General features: G+C 41.0%; 1 protein-coding gene across 1 annotated transcript in view; it reads right to left on the reverse strand.

Annotated features, from left to right (window-relative positions):
- LOC139694840 (serine protease inhibitor dipetalogastin) overlaps positions 1-21,111 on the reverse strand; it is a 223,421-nt gene extending 202,310 nt beyond the window's left edge. Inside the window, exon 1 of the mRNA XM_071593360.1 lies at positions 20,796-21,111. Within this exon, the coding sequence (XP_071449461.1) occupies positions 20,796-20,883 (88 nt within the window). The 5' untranslated portion in view covers positions 20,884-21,111. The remainder of the gene's footprint in view (positions 1-20,795) is intronic.
- Positions 21,112-21,627: the final 516 nt, after the last annotated feature.

The raw sequence follows: 21,627 nt of genomic DNA on the forward strand, positions 1-21,627 counted from the left end.
ATAAATTTTATATATATATATATATATATATATATATATATATATATATATATATATTATATATAAAATATATATATATAATATATATATATATATATATATATATATATATATATATATATAAAATATATATATATAATATATATATATATATATATATATATATATATATATATATATATATATATATATATATATATGTGTGTGGGTAAATATAAAATATCGCATGATTTTTCCAGTATGCCTTTTCGGTAAATAGTGACTAATGTGTCCGATGACCTGAGAAAATCCAGATACCCATCATTTTACTAAGGCAATTTGCTGTTTTCTGTAAAATCCATTAAGGAAAAAAAGTCCTAATTTTTCAAGTAAAACTTCATAAATATTAATGATGAGTTGAAAACCACTCTGCAAAACTAATTTCAAATCGCTATTTTCCTATAAAGTTATGATTACCGGCTCACGAGACGCGTTAATCGCTTGGTCCGGTAACGACGCATAAGTTATTCAGTTTTTCCTTTACCACTCAAGAGGAAAAAAAAGGATTTGCCAGGGTATATTAACCTAATTATCGCGTGTTTCCCCGCATTAATTAGGAAGTAGTTGAAGCGTTGAGTTGAGAAAATTACCGAAAAAAGTTGAGAAACATCTACTAAAGCCTCTTTAAAGTCAGAAACAGTTTTCAGTCAACCTGGAAAAATTCAATGTAGCTAGATGGTAACATATTGATTCTTATCATTGCGTTCGATATTTTATTCATAATTTCATGAAATCATCATTTGTCGTCATTCCCTGCCTTAATTTAGTATGTGTTTTCTAGCTGGATATGTCAATCATCGTCCCGCGAAAAAGGTTTGGCGGTCCACGGGGAAATTCCAAACAAGCGGAAACATTTATTGCGACAAAAATTATTTTTCCACAATTAAATGAGCTTTGATAATTTTGCTGTAATAAAACAAGGGTATTTACACCATTTCACATTAATAAAATGGAAGGCTATGACCATTATAATGTTTGTACAGTTAAAAAAAATTCATTTACTTTGATGTAACACAGGATTCAAAATTTTTATTTCGGCAATCTGTAGGGCCGAATATTTGACGGCCGCTACTATGACGGATCTTTTTCTTCAATGCACTACACTCGAGAATGAACAATTATCTGTTTTTATTTCCACAAATGATTAACATTCATTGATTTTCCCCAATTAATGTTCACTTATTAATTCATTTGTTTATTATTTGAACTTATAATTTATCTTTTGATTTTCGTACTATCGGCTTAATGCAAAGCAATCGTCGGATCCCTCCTATTTAGTGTTGTGTCTCTCGACCCTGCCCGTGAAATTCTGTTTCATAACGTTCTATTCAAGGATTTCCGGCTTACGGGTCCGCCGTGGTGAGAGATCTAACCGCTTCGGGGGAAAAACTGCAAACCATTCGGAAAAGGTCGCGAAATAGCAGTTCTAATTTCAAAAGAAGGCACACGGGACCCTTCTTCCGACAAGCTAGACGTTTAAGGTAGGCGTTCAACGGGACATTGCGAGGGACCAAGCTGGTATCGCCGAGGCCCAAAAGAAGATATGTAGGGGCAAACATTCGCACTTGCCCCTCGGAGTGGCTCAGCCTCCCTCCTCCCCCCCCTCACCTTTTTCCACTCTCCCATACGCCCAGCCAATAGGATGTTAAAGCCGAATTTAAGTGCTGTTTTAATTTCTGCTGATCCGATCGCTGGTCGAGAAAAGTGGGTCGAATAATTACGGGACGTAAAACGCTTCCATTTTAATGGTCGGAAGGACCCGAATTAAGCTGTTTGCAAGATCAGAATCCATGTCTTAATTTGTCTTAATATATTCACCCGATTTTCCTACAGCACAGCTCAATTCTCAAGTTGCAGTAGCCTTAAATGAGATGAGAATATGGAAAGGATTGAAGAACTTACGTTTTTGAAAGTTACATCTCATTTGCCAACTGCAGTCGAAAATTAGGTTATTACTACACTTCCTCTTTGAAATTACGGTTTAGAATTCTGCTTCTCGGCGGAGAATCAACCGGAGCCACACAGAACGAGTGTGATATATTAAAAGAAGGATAACAAGCGCTCTGTATGAAGTCTCATGGCCAGAATTACAATGTCACAGTGGAAAACCGATAAAAACTAAAGTTTTCATTTATGACTTATGTCGATGATTACGTAAACAACAAGGGACGAGTGATTGGTACACGAGGGTAAGTGTTTTCCGTAATAACTGAAATATTTTCATGTGAACTTTTGTCTGGAATAAATATTATTAAAATATAAGACTAGCCACGTTTGCAATACTAAATTTCTTACTGAATTCAGCACAGCTATTTTCTTTTATCGTGAATAAATAATTCATAAGTGTAAACATTGATTTTAATTAATTTTTTCCGTCTTTAACTCCCTTGAGCTCTTTGATCAGTCGATGACACACTTTCAAAATTTGACGGAAGGCTGTTTTAAATCTTCTCAAATTCCTTATTTCAGTTTAATGCCTAATTTTTTTGGACATCTGAAATGAGATTTTGTCTAATTCTCCTTTCAAACACAATTTTTTCTTTTACCACAATTACATATTGCTACCATATGGCTCATATTTTTCCTGATCTTTTCAAAAATCATTTTAAACCCATCACAAACCCTCGTAGGGCTAATCATGGAGTGAGTTTTATCCACATCAATGAAAGCAACTGCCTGAGCTGTCTAATGACGGAAGGTAAGCATATAAATCAATTTGTGTATTGAAATTGTAATGCCACACTTTTTTCATTCCCTTGCGCTTTTTCTCTTCGATCAAACGAAATTTAAAAATCTCCTTTAGTGCTAATCATACCATGGATCCCCTTCCCGCAGCGACGACGACTTGTTGAGGATCTCTTCGCTAAGAGCAAAATGAATCCACGATGAAAATTATGTTCCCCGCCTCCTAGTCAATAAACTGAAAAAACAATTAGCTCGAGAAAACGTTTCACGACTAACCAAGACCCCGAAACCCCTAATTTCAATGTCATGGCCACAACCTCGTCATCTCGTGCTATGAAGTCACCTCCGTGGGTAGGAATGTAGATAAAAAGTCATGAAAAGGTAAGAAAATAAAAAAACGTAGCATATTGTCGAGGCGGCCTCCAGGAATTGAGCCATAACCCGCGGAGCAAAGCGCCGCAGGGCATGCCCTTCAGTTTGTCGCCCGCCTACTCGAAGGAGGCTGGAGGAGGGAGGGAGGAGAAGTGATCGTCCAAACGGTTCATTCTCCGACGATGGCGTTTCCGACTCCCCTGTCGGGCGAGCGAGTGGTCGTAAGGGAGCGAGCGAGAAACGAGGGGGGTGGAATGAAAGGGAGGGACTGGAGTGGAGTCAAGAGGTCAGACGTGGAGGGGAGAGGGATGGAAGGGAGGGAGGATGAGGATGATTACTGGGTCACCGGGAGGAAAAGGTATACGGGAGGCACAATGGACTCCTCTCCTCAGCCCGCAGACCCGCATCGGAGACCCACTGCCCACTGCGGAGGATTCCGGGGTCGCAGACCGCTCAGTGCGGATCGTGAAATGACGACCCATGGGCGTCGTGAGAGTCACGACGTCGGCGATCGAAACGTTCCGAGACCCGGAGGCCCTCAGGGCCATTGTCGAATCCGACCGCCTTGGAATTTCACTTACTTAAGTCGTCTCACGGACGAACGACGAGGGCCAGATAAGATGTGTGGAATTTGTGCTGGTCAGCCTTTCCAATTCTTGAGGCGCATTTGTATATTTCCTCAAGTTTTGCGACACTCCCAGATTCTCATTAAGTATGATGTATGATATGAACTATTATATGCAATAGAATTCATTGAAAAGCATAAGAATCCTAGCATTGGACCACTAATCTCGGGAAACTATCCAGCGGATAGTATGTACACTTGACTTCCCGTACTTTGTACAGCCACTCCATTTCCCATACGAATTTGGAATATCGAGGGGAATTTCAGTGTGACCATCATTATCAAATGAAAGATTAAATTGAGAGACCTAGCTCCGTGAACTTTGGACCACCCAGAGTCCTTCGTCTGGGAAACAAAATGAGTGAAAAGTTAGACAGTGAAAGAAACTTAATATCATAAGTCTGCTATAAATTTCTCTTTGAGGTGAAATAGTCCAAGCGTGGTGATTTTTAGGTAGTCAGTTTGTACTAGGGTAAGAAGGTTAAAATGCGGCAAAATAAAAGAGATGGGCACAGACGGCTAAACACACTAATTGGCACGAATTAGAAATTGATGGAATGGGAACTTAACGAAAGCTCAAAATTAGAGATGGAGAAAGAAAAGAGGAAAGATGACGAACTGTCAACAGACCTGAAATCTCTTTCCCTGTGCTTACTAATGGTAAATGTTTAAATGGTAATGTTTTGTAATATTAGGGCCGGAAGCTGATCCTTTGATCTTGGGCTATCTGTGATAGGACGGTTAGGATATTAGTAAATGCAACCTACAATGTATTCATTCCATAATTGACGTTAAGTGCAAACCGCTAATAACACGCCAAGATTCAATTTGCATTTCTCACAAAATCTGAAAAAAACGTGAAAATTTAAAGCTATGTTTCATCATTATTTTCTGATGAAATCATCGCGGACTACCGTTCTTATTACGCGAAGTCCTATGCAAAAATAACCAGTGAGAAATTGGACCTTTCGCTCTCCATATCTGATAAACCCACGAAAAGAGTAGCATTTACTGCCATTACTTGGAAAGAGCCACGCCGCCAACTAGTTATTTCACGAAAATATTTATTAACGAAAATCACACAAGAACGAATTATCGCCTTTCCATTTTTCTAAGCGATGTGTCTGCGTACTGTCACTTACCTTCGTATTTCTAAAATGTAATTGTAGTGAAGGAACACAAATATTCATTGAAAAATGATAACAGTAAATGGTCTCAAAAGGTTTCAGCATTTCATGAAAAATTAATCCGACACATTTAAGCAATTCTGCAAAAAAAGTCAAAATCTGTCGCAAGGTTCATTCATTCCACGGTATGATAATTAATACCTCATAATATTGACCCATTGTTCTTTTCCCATTGATTGATGGATCTTAAAATACTCTCACTGAACGCTTCTGAAGAATTAATTCATTTAAAGATAATGAACCTTAAGGATTCAAAGCATTTTCCCCTTTAGATTCGGCATGTTCTATTACGGATTACCTGCATTTCATTCCAATTTCAGCCAATTCCAAAATGTCCACACCATAGCATACTTACAAAAAAAATCGGGTCATCTCCATGCACGCTTCAAACAATGCAAAATCGACACTTTTGCAGAGGAGCAGTACAAAAAATACGGCCTATCCTTCGTGATATGTATGACCCAAATATTTCCTGCGTGAAGAAAAGATTGTGAAGTCATGGACAATGGTTTCTTTGGATTTATATTTTCCCAGAGGTATCACGATGTTTTATTTTTTTTCAACTTTCCTCGGTTTCGTGATAGATGAGAAAAACAACACCAGCCATCATATTTTCTGTACCTAACGAATCACCGATCACCAAAACAATGGGCCCTTGCCTGAAGCATTTAGATATTTCTTCTTACGGCTACGAACCTGAACATAAGATTAAGCTCTGGAGCATGTGAATAGTCATAAACATTTGCAATGAGGACGCGATATTTAGCGCATTGAGAGCACTTGTTTTCCAATCTGAATAACAGTAGGAGATAAAAGCTTAATTGACTTACAGCAATTAAACTTGGGTCATGAAATTCATCCTCCTTGAAAACACCATGTGACCAGGAGGACCCCGGAAGGCTACGTAACTCTCAGGCAACCATCCATCAAACGGAAGACCTAATATTGCGTTTATAAACAATATGATATCTCCTCGGAAGTAGTGGTAATTTCTTAGCCCCTTCCACTATTGGGCGTGTGAATAATTTCACCAACTTCCACACCTTAATAAAAATGCTGGAATTGGAGGTGTCTCTTCGTATCTAATCTTCGTATCCTAAGCGACACTGTGCGATCATAAGCGTCGATGAAGTTATAATCCCGACCTAACTCGTTCTTTGCGGACAACACTTTAAGTGCAGTACTCCTCCGTCGGGTGAGAAAATGGACTCTTTCAATCGCTTGGTTTAAAGGGTAGCCTGATTCCAACTCCTCGACTGGTATCTCTCCACCCATTCTATCCAAATCCTGCCTATCACTAGTCACCGACTATGACTTCAATTATCGGTAGTTATCAATGCAACAATTTCAGAGTTTAAAAATCATTCGCCTTGACTGGGATTCGAACCCAGATTCCTCAATATCCGGTCAAGTGCTTTAGCCACTTAAGCTACCGAGGCGTCCTGGCGCGTCGCGCACGACTACGAATGCCTGTGACATTGTATGTACGGTATTTCGTCACAACATCTTGTTCCTTTAAAAGCCCCAAAATTTCGGAGTTTAACAGGACGCCTCGGTAGCTAAGTGGCTAAAGCACTTGACCGGATATCGAGGGATCTGGGTTCGAATCCCAGTCAAGGCGAATGATTTTTACACTCTGAAATTGTTGCATTGAAATTCACATTAGCGGATGACTCCGTTAAAAGTTACTGTTGCGGCATCTACCGCAGTTTCTTTATCGGTAGTTATCCCTAAACAATTCTTCTCTGTCCAAATTCTTGGTTTCTTAAGTATAATGTTTTCAGTCCGGGGTCCGAACTTAACGTTTCAATGCCCTCTCTATGTCTCTGATGGGTACAATAATACATTCCAGGTATAAAATCCTACGGCACAAAAATTTCGATACGCCACTTGGTAAACTTCACTTGCGTTCGCACTCTAAACACTTTTTTACAGTCATAAAATTGTTATCCGTTGGATCGCCATATCCTACTGAAACTAAATAATTTTAACGACGATTAACGGCTAAGCAATCCAAAAAAAGGAGTTGGCTGGCAGAAGCATAAAATGTAGATGTTCTTTTTGCTACAAATATTGGTCACGTCCAAATTAATGAGGCCACATGGAATTTGAGACGTGAAAATCGCGGATGCCTTCCAATTAGCATTTAATTATTTTAGTTACATATCTTTTTCTTTTAAACAGTTGAGCATTGATTTTTTAATTATATACCTCTATGAAGGAATATGTTATGTCCAGAGGGTACATCACACGGGATCGGAAGGAACGGGTAGGATTAAGGGTGGCACCTTTGAACATACTCAGTTTCACCCAAATTTTGCGATTTTTCGGGTATCAGATCTTCCTGGGAAACCATAGGCTGCCCAAGGTAAGAAACTGCCCCCCTACCCTAAGGTGCGAATATTCCACGCAAATGGGCTTAGTATTGGGTGAACTCTACTCTCACCTATCAAACCAGCCTCCCGATTGATAACTGTGTTGGTACCTCTATGACCGATTGGCATTGACCTCTTTCATCTAGCGTAATTAATTTCATTTCCACCTAATATTAAACATGTTACATTCTAAATGTACGAGTATAGGTACACGTGGTCACGAAAGTGGTGTACTCTACATCTACTATTTTGCAATCTGTTACAAATTCTCAATAGCAAAATCAAATTTCTAACCGAATTAACATAAGGTGAGTAATTTTTAGAAAAACAATTTTCCCAGTGTATCCAAGACTTTGAGAACATCCTAACAGTCACCGCTAGTCCAACAGATATTGCACCCGCAGTGAGATCACACGACATGAATGCCGATCGTCTTGAACCCTCCGAGTAAGGCTTCATGTCTGGGAATCCCCACTCCCCTTCGTGCTATCTCGCTCAAAGAATAACCACATTCACCCCTCGCAGAGTGAGTTCCAATCGGGTCCCAACCCCCCCCCCCCTTCTCCTCAACCGCTGACCCCTTCTTGACCCCTTGGCCTCCTTGGACGGCTGGCGCGATGCTTAATGCAACGATCCCTCCCTCTCCCCACCCAATGCTCCCCGTCTCTCGGCACATCTTTGGCAGCGCTCACTGGTCTCACGTGATCCCTGGACCTCGAGGGGAGGTGTTTTACACCATCGGCACACAGAAAGGACGCACCCACATAAATCAGTCCTTCGCCATCTGCACAAACCGCTATTTTTTTCGTTATTACTGTACTTGAACCTTAATGCGGATGAATTCTCGTGGAAGGAAAATCTAAAGTGAGACATAATTTGCTCACGACTGAAAGATTTGCTAGGGTGAATGGTGCACCTTCGGCGGAAACGCTCGTTAAATGTGGGTCATTCTTTACCGAGTCCTCCGTCGTGGGGAAGTTTTGCATGGCTTGAAAAGTTCGCCATTGATGGACACGGAAGGGTACTGTAGCAGGATTGCAGCGGAAATCCGTCGCTTAGCCCTTAGAGAATATCAAACTTAGGCCCTTAATGAGTTAACTTCATAGTTTTGAAGCCTGAATCAATTGCTGCGGGAAAGGTGAACGTTTTCGGAAATAAATTTTCAGCAAAAATTATTTTCTCCCCCAATGAAAATTCTTATGTCAAGTGTTAAGTTGCCTCCCATTTTAGATATAATTGAGGGTGCAATAGAGCTTTTGATTTAAATTTCAAATTAATACAAATAAAAATTCTATTCGATTTTGAATGCCTAGAAAAGGGAAAACGTGGGCATATTTCTATGAGGCAAAGGCAGGCAAGACGGCTGTCCTTTGTTTATTCAGTCGTGCACAATATTTGCACTTGAGCGGAAATTCCCGACTTTTAGATTCGCATTGAGAGAAATCATAAAAACATTGCAATTTCCTATCACTGATATGTAGTACAATTATTGCAGATTTTTCACATTTCCCTAGTAAAAAAAAGCTCATTATGGTCGAAAAATCTATGTGTGTAAAAAGTGATATTTAAATACCGTTATATTTTTAGAACCAACATTAGCGACTGCATATCAATGGCGAACTACAAAATTAGCAATTTATGGAGCCAATTATGCCCACGTGGCCCAGGTTATACATTTTAAGTCAAAGGAATAAAAATCGTAAAAAACCACTTCCAAGAGGTAGGTAATTTCGGCAAATGCAAATAAACTGTTGCCTACATAAATAAACACGATGAAATTCATTCGAGAGAGTTGATGGGAAGAAAAAAATTGTTTACATACACAGAGGTCCAAGAACCGCAACCAACTAAACCGGTTGCCAAGTTTTGAAGCAGTATCAAATTGCAGGATCGAAGCCAAAACACATGAAGTAGCTTAATCCAATGCTTAGCAACGTTCCACACTCCTCACCTTGTTTCCAATTCTAGCCGTGAATAACGAGTTTAAACAAGTTACCATATTTGATGAGCAGCACGACTGAAATCGAAATACCCTTAGGAAAAAAGATATTATCGCGTCTGTCACGGAGTTGTCTTCCCATTCGCGGACGGCTGTGATCCCACCCAACGCGGAAGCGAACGCTTCGTCACCTTTCATCCGGCTCGCTTCACGAAAGTACTAAGCTGCCACATCTTATTTCGCGGTAAGGTCTCAAGTTCATGCCATTCTTTGAATCTTGAGCTCCAAGGTAGATGCGAGAGGAGAACGAATTTAGCAAACTCCTTACCATTCACAACCCTTTTCTATAAATAGACGGAAACCAAAAAAAAAGAGTACAAAGCACGCGGAGGTTTAGGTTTGGTTATGAAAGGAGTAATTTTCAATAAATGTTAATGCTTTCTCATACTTCACCTCTTCAACAAGTAGCCGAGGTTGTTACATCCAATACTTTGTTATTGCAAAAAATTGTATGAAAAAAAGTTTTCGCGAGAAACATATTCTTGTGCTTGTCTTTCAACTCCCAAAATATCCGTGAGAGGTTGTGGCAGAAATGTCTTCCCTGGATGCAGTATTGAAATTTCCCTGTAATTTAAGTACCGTAAGATGATTTAAGCGAAATATGGTCCATTAGCTCCCACGGTTGGTGTGATATCCGGGGCTGCTGACGTGGTATCCGTTAAATGTACTGGGAAGTCATGCTACTGTAATTAAAAATGATTACCTGTGCGGTTTTTTTATGTTTGCAGTTATCCAAACAGGAGAATTTGAGCTCAAATTAGATATAATTGATGTGGGTGTATTGTAATGACACTCGGAGTCATAACGGGTTAGCAATCATTTGAGGGTTAGCTTTCTCACACGAATCCCATATATCAACTATTTTTTAAAACGGATAAATCATAATAAAATACCTATTTCCATGTTTATATTATTGTCAACATTCAATCGAATCTATTACGATAAGACGACCAAATCAATACATGGGAATGTGCAATAACGCTCTGTCAACGATAGATAATTAAAAATAATGACCATCTCAACAATACTACTGTAAAAAATGATAATCGAACATAATAATCGCTGGACTCAGTGTCGGAGGTAAAATATGAGCAAAAGCCCTCGCCCGCTAATCCAGAGATCGAGGGATCGTTTCCAGCTTAGATGGGCTTTCCGCTATCAATGCCTCGGGTGTTTGTCATTGTGACATATGGAATAGTGTTAAAAAAGAAAATATTTCACAGCCAATTTCATTCAGAAAGCGAAGACTATTGTTTTTCCCCATTTTTCACCCTTTTGAAAATAAAAGATGAATTTTGAAAAGGAGAATAAAAAATTGTGACAGTTGAATTTCATATACATAACAGCTACAACATATCAGAAAGGCAATTGTATGATAAGACTTTTGGTAAGGAGGATATTTACTCTATAAAGTTTAACTGCAAGGAACAGTAGCGGTGTAAACATTTAAAAATAATCATTTCCTTTGATTTACTCATTTATGGGTGGAAAACGATTTTATCTCTTCATGCACTTCTCATGGTGGCATATTTCTTGCTTAGCATCATGATTCTTGTGTACTACAGTTGTCTCGCCCACATTCGATGGACGAGCCAATGGAAAGTTTGTTTACTTCCAACTTAACTGCATTCCTTCGGTCAATCAATAAAAATCCAGTTGTCCCCTCGACATTCATGGACAGTGTTTACCGCCTGCGTTACACGAATGTCCGTAATCCCACAGCGGGGCACACTAATACGGTCCCGATAACGGGCCTCCAGGTGCGTTATGGGACGGTAGAGAGAGGGCAGGCGTGACGTTGACAAGACCTCTCTCCCTTGGACGTCGACGAAGGCGGCCACATCGGATATGGATCACGTCCGTCACTCCCCCTGTGTCCCCAGGGCATCACGAGATCCGCATAACACGTACTATCGGCTACCGAGCATATGAATCCCACGAACGCGTTGGTTCTGATGGGTGGGAAGCTGAGATTGCTCACACGGCAAGTAATGCCGTAACCGAAAGGTTAAACGACCTTTGACCACCACAAAGGGGTGGGGACTTTAGAAACAGGTCCGTCTTGTCAGAGCAACGCCCAATCCGCGACGCGGTTGGGAGGGGTACCTTCACCGTCGCCCTTAAATCCAGAAAAACGAGGGGGTGAAGAACTTCCCATTGACCGAGTCGCCCCGTCAAGGAATGACATTTTTTTAGATCGCTAGCCCTGCGACCGAAAAAGTGCTGTGTGCCCGAAGAGGAACAAGATAGAACGGCGCGGAGTGGAGGAAACATTTCGCCAATGACGACTCGCACGCAGGCCATTGAAATTCAAAATGGGCAAAGATCTCACCAACATCACAGTTCATTTAACGCCTTGGATCTGAACTTCCTCATGGTAATATAAGTTGAGCAAAATACAAAGTACTGTCATAATCCGGGGAATACTCTGTGACTAGACACGTTTGAGAACTATTCCATTTAGAGCCGGGACGGATGCCAACCCCCCCCCCCCCCCTTACCTTGGAGGATATGTTTGGACATAAATAAAATTAAAAGTGAATATTAATTATATATCCCGAAACTACTTAAGAATACTTGCTGTTGCCCGAGTGTAAAATTATCTACTTCGGTGTCAGTTGCGGTCTCAAAACTATTGCGATTAGTTTAAAATAAAACAACTGTCAACTTCCTTTCTAGCAAAAATAGATTATATAATTATTTTTGTTCATATATGAAAACAGAGAGGTATTCTAGATCAAATACTGAGTTAGAACAGTTCAAGATGCTTAAAAAACAAACAAAAACTAATCATTTCTGAGGTCAACCATTTGTGACTGCAATTCATTATTATCGCAGAATTATTTCTCCTGGGATCTGTTTTGAAAACCCTCGCATTCACATTTCTCATGTTCGGAAAAAAATTCAGTTCAATGGGGCACCAAAATCGCAGTCATCTCCATAGAATGATGAAAGAAAGGAAATGTTCGGTGGATAATATGCTGGTTTCCCATCAGAAGCTTTTGGTACGATGCTAGGGAAGTTTTTAGTGGCACATAAGTATTCCTTCTTCGCCTGGATATCGTTTGGGGGACGTTTGAAGTGTTGTTTACGTTCACTGAATGGAACTTCAGAATGTAGGTAAGCCCTAGGGCGCCGCTCTTCAAAAGTAGGCTAATTAGTCACTGGGATTGCTCTCCATCCTCATTCCTCTCCTTTTTTTCCTTACTTTCCGTAATTACCCGTCCCACCGCACCCTTGACCACGAACTAATGACCAGGGCAGTTAAACTCCGGATGCAATGGGTACTCCAACTAATTCTACATATTAAGAATAATAAAAAAAGGAGTAGCTCGGGATTTGTTTTTGAGAAAACTTCTCGCATAGAATCCTGCGAAATCTTTTCTTCACAAATCGTACACCGGGTTGAATACCTAAGTTTGAGTAAGTTTTAATCTGAGCTTAAGAGCATGAAAATTAAAAATAATTCTTGCATATTACCTAGTTCTGTCACAGTGATAATTTTTCTGCAGCATTCATTTCAGGCTTCTTCGCTAACTCTCGAACTTTCATCCCGAGTTTTAAAAGTGAAGCGATGCCGATAAGACAGCGGTCGAGTTAATTGCATTTATATCGCTTATTGTTGCCGCTTCGCACCGGGTGCAATAATCATTGTATACAAATTTGGATGACTAATGCCAAGTGTCTTTGGTAAGGTAGTGTACCCTCGAAATCTTGCCTTTCGACCTCTTTACAACTACTGACTACGTGATAGGGCAATTCTCCTCCGATATTCGAGCAGAGTTAACGCAATCAGACTGAGGAATCCGGCAGGCACCAAAGGTTTCTTGTTTTGGAGAAAAGAATTTTTATTTTAAACTTTCGCTTTTCTTACCCTTGAGGAGTAATTTTCCGACCGAGGATAAAAGAACGAAGATGCGATATCATCAACGGCATGCAGTCATTTTTTTTCTCTCGACGACACCATTTAAAATCGATCGCTAAGCGCAATACAAGGGAAAATACCCTTCCGTAATCAAGTTCCCCGCAGAAATCAGCATATAACGGAGAGAGATGCCTTAGAGGAAGATCTTTCCTTTTACCTCCCTTCCTGCCACCGGGAAATGAGTGGTGGGCGACGTGAACGCCCGCGAATGGTGAACAGGGTCGCGTAGGAAGTCCTGAACCGCAGTGTGATCCTCCCGCGTGCTCCCCCGGCTAGTAAAAAGCGAAGCGCCATTAATCCGGAGTCTTTATTTTTTTTCCAGATCGCATCGCTTGTGTTTTGATCCACTCCGTCCACGAAGGAGGCGATTGAGGCTACTGCTGCCCCCAACGCTCGTCCCGAGAATACAAATGGGACCCTTCCCGCGACGCGAGCGGCAAATAAATGACCGGGAGAGGGGGGCGCATGCGCACGTTTTACCGGATGCGACTGCATACACGGCAATTATATTCGGTTGAGTGACCTACGGGGATGTTGCGGAAGTCTGGACGGAACAATGTACAAACAGGGGTAAACAAAGAAAAATAAGGAATGGAAGCATGCATTCGTGATCGTGAATACCCATGAATTCCCATTAGGAGGTAGCGGGCAACCTCGGGGTGGGGGGGGGGACGGCGCTAACTTAAAGATGGAGTGAGGCCGGCGCCAATCACTACAGACGACTATACAGAGTGCAAATTTTCGAGGCGGGATTGACGCCAGCAATTTTGATGAACTTGAACCAAGATAGTGGGGAGGGAAAAGGTTAAGTCTGTTTAGATCACGGAAATTTCCATTACCACCCTCGGAATGGGGTTGGGAAAGTACGATGGCTCCTTACTCTAGGGCGTCAAAAATCCTCGGGTTGCTCCTGAGTAATTCCCTATCCTAGTTTCATCTTGAAACTCATTTGCAATGCCAGATAGCTGGCGAGATTATGATGAAATATTGTTTATTTTTCCGTTGGTGCCACGTGCCACTAGAATGGAGATTGTCTTTCGTTTTATCAACGTTTATAGATTACTCGTATTCCTGGAATTACAATGAAATACTTCTCTTTGGGATCCCGTAAGAGAATCACCGCGGCTAGAAGTTTAGTCACTTTTAAAAGTAGAGCACAACTTCTGTTGCAGTGAATCTCCTTCAAATTATTAAAGGTGAGATAACAATGTGCCCAGTGTGGACGTAACTATGTGACATTAGGACATTCCTCCTTAAAAAAAAAAGACTATCTACTTTGGGTTCTACCCGAGGAAATAGCTTGGCGTCGGCTCCTAAGCGATAACATTGACGAATTCTTCAGACGGAAATTTCGAAGGTTATTTAAGGTGATATACACTTACTGATATGTCCTTATTAGTCTTTCAAAATTCATTGATTCAATTAGTCTATACCTAGATGTTCGGGCCATACGCATTTAAAATAAATGATAGCACAATTAATAATAATGATAATTATTTTTATTACTGAATGGTGTATTTCCGTTGTCAGGAAGTTAGATACGTAGAGATCCCCAAATACAGTCATTTAGCTTCTCCATTCCATTAGCGGGATTGGAGATTATCCGTCATTATCTGACTCCTATGCATCAATCTCCGTAAACTAGCTTTCAGAAGCCAACGCGTACATTATAATTTGTAGTTGTAGTGTATTAGTTGTTTTCTTATACTGGGCTATTTTGAGGATATACTACAAGAAAATTTTGAGAGTTGTTATTTTAGCACGCAAAAACGTAATATAACAATTATTTGTTTGTAGAGGGCAAGAAAAATATAACTAACACTGTGAAATCTAATTTATGACATTTTTGGCTGAACGTAATATATTGATCCATAAATGAAAAATGTTGTTAGATTAAAAGCCAACGCAATTCTCTTTGGGTCCAGAAACCTGACCTGGGATATATAAAGTGCTAAAAGAACTGGTTCTGAACTCCCAACCACGATTTAAAATAAATATGAAACTTCTCGGTCGCAGCTGTCCGTCGTCGGGAGTTGGATGACCAATGCCGACCTAGTGAGTTAAAGTACGCTGCTGATTGGGAAGTTGGTGACATTGAAAATTTGCGACACTTTTATTCTCTTCAAATTGATATGTTTCTTTCTCATCGTTCAAGGTAAGGTTTCGTTACTTTGCTCTGAACCTCTCACATATCCTCCAAGATAAACACCACAGAAACTCGTCTTAACCATTATGAACGGCAAGTATACTTCTCTCGCCCTATCGGGTAAGCACTCTCGCCTCCATCTTGGACAAGGTAGGGCTCTTAAGCCCTTCAGCGTGGACCCAAAAATGTTCCATCGTTAGAGTCTCGAAAGTCAGAAGAAATATTTCGAGGGGATATTTTTTATGTATTTAAAACCCAGCCATTTCCCCGAATTTCGTAATAGAACAACTTATACAGATGATGAAATCAGCACAAATAGCTATCCCATATAACCACCAGAAAAAATATAAAGCACATAGATAATGTGAAGATAAAGATATTACATTCTTTCAGAAAAAGTATTAAATAAATTATTAGACGAACGGCATAAGTTTCGGTTTAACCTCATGAGCTGAGGGGAGATAAAGCTACGAGATTCAATATGTGAACATTAAAAAGTTTACGCAGTTGTGGTAGACGTCCTGACAAATTTGTTGGCACGCCTTCTCTCCTCAGATTTCAGAAAACGTTCTACGTCCCTTGCGGGTGGGAGTCGACCGCTGAAATGCATGGGAACTGCGCATTCACTCCAATCACAATTTTTATATAGTCATCAAGTATTATGACTCCATCATTTTCAAGGTCCCCTTAGCAACCATACTTTTTACGTAGCTTTTATTTCTAAATTCTATATCTAGATTTCCCGATCAACAAGGTATTTTTATGCATATTTGGTATCCTATCAATTAAGGTAGATTTGAGATGAACAAAGACTCTTTTAACTCCAACATTTCTTAGCCTCACCTTTTTTATTATTATATCACTTCATTATTCATTTCAGAATTAACAATGGCGTAACGCTGCAAATAATCTAGAATATACCCTGATACGAAAATTATTACAATTAAGTCTGATAAATTCCCATTACTGCCTCGTTTTATTACAACTACGTCGTGTAACGGGGTACGGTAGTCCTGTGAGAAGAGCATAGGGCTACTGACCGACCAAAGAATTCAAATCCAGCTGACTCGGAAAATCCTCAGTATTATTCAAGCTGTGTGATTTTTCGTGTACCAGATCTTCCTGGGAAACCGCAGTCGGCTCACGGAACTGTACCGGCCCCCCTTCCCTCATGCATGAATTTCACACGCTGTATCGCTTACGATGGATGAGGTGAGCCCACGAGATGAGAAGCTATCTGACTCGGAGTTGATCACTGTGTTGGATAGTTCATGCCACATTAAAAAACATGAAGCCGGTTGGTCTCATGGTTAGTCCATGGTACTAATACACATTTTCGAGTGCAATTTTATCGCCAATTACATATTGCATAGTTCGACTATGTGACTTGTACCGCTCAATATTTCCCGAGGACGGAGGGGAAAGAATAGGGGAAGAGATAATTTTTTATCTCAATGTATGCACCATAGGGCTGAAACGGCTGTGGGGAAGAACGCAGTTAATTTGTACCGCTGTAACGGCGAAAGATATTTTTGACACTTATTTTCTTCTCCGATAATTAGCAAGCGCAACGCGCTTGCTAACTACCGGAGAAAAAAATACGTATCAAACGGTACCAAAATCTTCAAAAATGACTTAGGTCCTGTTTTTTAATTGGTAATGCAGACGTAGCAGCACAGAAATGTGGGTTAGTTTGAATCTCATGTTAACCATCGGACAATATAAGCAAGACAAGATGCCAAAAAAAGTCAAACCATGATTAATTTTTTTGGTTGAGTGTTCCGACTTATTCCTCTACTATGCAACACCAACACACATACTTAAATTAATAACCTGTAATTCTACGTGAATTGTTAGAGTCCACTTCAGAAGTTCATATTCATGGAAGATATAAGGAGTTGAGAGGAATTAGATCTTTAAAAAAATCATATATTCCCTGGGAGTAAGGTAAGCACGGCAATGGATTCCATCCCCGTGTGCATGATTTTCCAAAGGTGAAAAAACTGCATCTGTGATGGGCGCGAAAAAAAAAGTAGTCCAGCCGATATCGGGGCGGATTGCTGGCCCTCGGATAAAAGAAATGGGTAGGGCACACTTAAAGGCATGTCAGTAAGTTGAAGCCCACACATTGCTTTCTATCGATCAACCAAGATGATGCAGGAAACGGAAAAAAAGTAAAATTGTAATGTATCTCAATTTTACTGATGGGGATGATTATAATGCTCTTGCAGTTAACAGCCATCAAATATTTCGGCCAGGAGAAGGGATATTTTTAAAACTTTTTTTATGACCCACTCCGGCCATCCCAAGTAGAACACTGACGAAATTTGATCCAGACTTCCGACTATCTGGCAATATAAAATGGAGACTCAGGGAAACCGGATAAACACAGTCAGATTCATGGGCCGATTCTGTATCCGACTGCTACCGATGCTGACAGTTGTATTCTAACTTAGAAATCTTTGGGGAACCGGAATTTGGTAAATCTCCTTTTTACATACATATATTTACAGAAATGGAACCGAAATGGATTTTTTTGGCTCGTCGGAGATCAAATTAACAAGAGAGTTTACGTGGCCCGTGAAATGGATGCGTTCAAAATTAATTGTGGATACAGAGGGACGCCTTACGGCAAAACCCCTTGGCAGAAAGAAAAGTCCCATGGAAAAAATGTAATTTCTAGATACTATCGCTGCATCAGCGCTCAGGTTCATCAGACTAAATCCCATGGATGCGTCGTCGTCCATGCGTCAAAGGATAAAATCGGATCATTTAATATTTGGAGCATAAATAACGGAAAGGTAAGGAGGGCGAGTTCAGTTTTTATTGTGTTCCATAACTGCACTCGGGAGCATAATATATCCCTCCAACTCCACCCGTTCTCACGAATATTAAGTGAAACCTGTGAACATTTCTTCAATATTTATTTCCTCGTGCGTTAACGTATAATCCGGCCCTGGTTTCGGCGGGGTAACGTCTTCCCTGCCAACACATAGGTAGCGGGTTCGATTCCCGCTTGAGTGGGTTTTTCTCAACCCAGGGCATGGATGTTTGTAATTGTTTAATCCAATACGATTTTTGGGGTTACGTGGAAGGAGAGACTTCAAAGTCTCAATCTTACCCCAAAAAAGTCGTTAAACAAATAAAATTAATCTTCTAGTTTTATCATAGTCATTTAATACCAACAGGTTCCGACACCCAAAAAGAATGGTTATATATATATATATATATATATATATATATACACGAATAATGTGAAATTAAAAAAATAAAATCAAAAGGGGCATTGGAATGAATCGTAATTGACAGACTTTACTACGTAGAAAAGTTTATGCGAAAAATTTTGCGCCGGGATTCGGCGGAATTTGACTGAATGGATCATCTCGGAGGGCATCTCGGGAAACAAGAAATCCAAAATGATTCGCAAATGTGACTCATGACAGCCGCAATTCACTTCACGCCAAGAGGTCAAAGCCTCTCTTCACCAGAAAAAAAACACTACGAAGTGTTTCCAAGCTTCAGGGTCAACAACATTTCCCATTCCCCGTGGGCGAAGTTTACGTCGCGGATCCCCCACGAATGCCATGTTACCGTTCCAAATCCGAACGCGTTTCTCGATAATATGCCTCCGTGAAAGCCCAAGCCTAAACTAAACTGTTGTCGGCCTTGGTTTCCGCTACGACAATGGTGCCTAAACCCATAAGGAGCGTATCTGGAGGTAATTCCGTTGAATATAAGATTTACACCATTCACGCATGCGCTGTGTTCATCGCTGTAGGAATCATGTGAATCACATTAAGCATTCACTCCAATCAAATAAGAGAACTGAGACAACAAAAGGGTGAGGAACGAATCCGTGTTGTCATAATTGCTTCCAATTCCAAGCGCCCGGGTTCGACTCCCGTGAGTCACGGGATCTTTCAGTGTTAATCCTATTCCTCTAATGGCGTATAATAATGCTAGCTTACTTTCTTAAAACGAAATACTACCAGTTAAGATGCGTGCTCAAATTTTGGGACTAACGTAACATTTCAATGACAGATTTGACAGAGATAATGCAATAAATATGACCTTTAACCCACCACAGAACATGGACTTCCCAATGGTTTGCTTTAGCACAGCTGATTGTAAGCACGAGTGCAAAGAGCACTTGAGTTCGCCTTACAGTCTGACAGATAGCTTTTCCTAACCGAAATGTAAACTCGTTTCGTCAATCTCTCGTATAAGGGTAATTCCAAAATCCAGTTCTTGTCCACCATACTTCTTCTACCTAAACTTGTACCTATCATATTTGCCAATCGTATCCTAATTTGCTCTATTCTAAATGATATGCCTTCAGCCAGGTTGAAATCTCGCACAGATCCATAGAACACTGGAGTGAGCGTTGACGCAGAGAAACAAGAAGGCCCCGAAGCTGAAAGCCCACTGGCACTAAACCAAGGATCGTTCGAGAAGGTTAGTTGATCAGTCGTCAAATTGGTCTGATGATCGCTTATACCTTAAACAAACAACATTTCTGACGATATATATCGATGAAATAGATACTTAAAGAAAAAAGTTATGAAAAAGCAATTACTTCGACTGGTGAAATTGTGGTAAAACTTTTACCAGCTGATACCTATTGCTGATTTCAAATATCACGTCATGGACCGGTAACGAAAAGGAGCCCTATCATTACGATCGTCTCCACGCCCATAGAGGAAAGGAAGAACGGAATGAAATAAACAAGAACTGTTGGGGAGGAAAAAAATTCACAGATGAACTTGTGGCGATAGAGGAAAGTGGCTTAACGAGATGAAAACGAATTTAACAGATGGGAAGAATTGTTCCATCTAGGACTGACGACACGTTCACATCTGCCTTCTGACTCCATCTGTGGCCGTTCAGTTGACATCTTCAGCCTTCAGACACGATGATTGGTCAGCAGACAACGACATTCACGTTATCATTTGGTTCTAAACGGGCAGGAGACATGCTCACGGATCGATCTTACGATCAATCACAGAGTGTAAGCAAACTTGAAGGTTTAAACCGAAACTCAATACGAAGGTTTAAATCGAAACTCAACTTGAGCAAGCATGGTGTTGTTAACATGGCAAGGGTTCTTAGACTCATATTTTTTTCCTGAATATTATTTATGCCCGCAAACTTGAATGATTGAATAATTAACCAATCGAAAAGTTTACAACTTCGAGTCACCACACGCCTCTCCCGTACTCACTTGGCATATCGTCTGGTGAGAATCACCGCATCGGTCATGAAAAAATGTATTACAACGCGTGAAATTAAAGCCTAATGAGCAATCTTCTGGCTGGTGGAAACACTTGAATTGCTAATTACTTCACGGTTGAAAGCTCCTATTATAAAGAGAGTTTTGCATTAATCTGTCGCCGAAAAGCGTCCGGCGGGCGATCAAGAGTGGACAGGAGCGTCGAGACTCACCTGAAGAGGCGACGAGTAGGAGGACGATCGGAATGACCGACCAGGCGATGAAGTGGACGAGGCTCCGGCTCGGGCCGCTGGTCCCCATGTCGAAGCGGAGGGAGGTCCTCTCTGTTGTGGATCTAGCGAAAAGTCCGGGAGACCAAGTACGATTCTTCCTTCGTCGCGGAGGGGGAATTAAGATGGAGTGAGACGAAGATCAGCCCGGGTGGATATCGGGAGGAAATTTCCGGAACCGCGGTGCGGTGGAAGAAGAAATCGGTTCGCCGACGCCGACGGGAACGACGGAGGAGGATCACGGAGGTGTGTCTTCGATGGTCCTGTAGCTGCCGTTGCCTTCGAGAGGAGAGAAGCGACCGAGATGTTGGACGGAAGCCGAATGACCGCGGAGAGGAGTCGTCGGTCGGTGTTATAGGGGATCGGAAGGGACGGTGGAGGGAGAGGGGCGAGTTGGGGTTGCGGGGGAACAAGGTGAGGGCGAGGGGAGGGTGCCGGGAGTTTGGGGGAGGGGGAAACGAGGGCGGGAGGGGGAGGATGAAATTGGGAAGGGGAGAAGAGGAAGGGTGGGACAGGAAGGAGGGGGGAGGAGGAGTGGTTCTCTTGGGGGGGGGGGGGATGTGGGAGGAACCCGGGAAAGAACGGGGGAGTCGTGAAGACGAGGGGATAGATGCGAGTGGTGAATTCAATCTCCGTGAATCTCTTTACATTCATATACCCTCCGTATTCAACTATATAAATAAATAAATATAAATAGTTGATCTATGATGGAGTGCGAGGATATATTGTTCACAAACGAAGGAAGAAATGGGTGCGCTGTACAGAAACGCGAAAG

Source organism: Hetaerina americana, unplaced genomic scaffold (assembly GCF_022747635.1).
Source record: "Hetaerina americana unplaced genomic scaffold, ioHetAmer1.1.p SCAF_57, whole genome shotgun sequence".
Classification (NCBI taxonomy): Eukaryota; Metazoa; Arthropoda; class Insecta; order Odonata; family Calopterygidae; genus Hetaerina; species Hetaerina americana.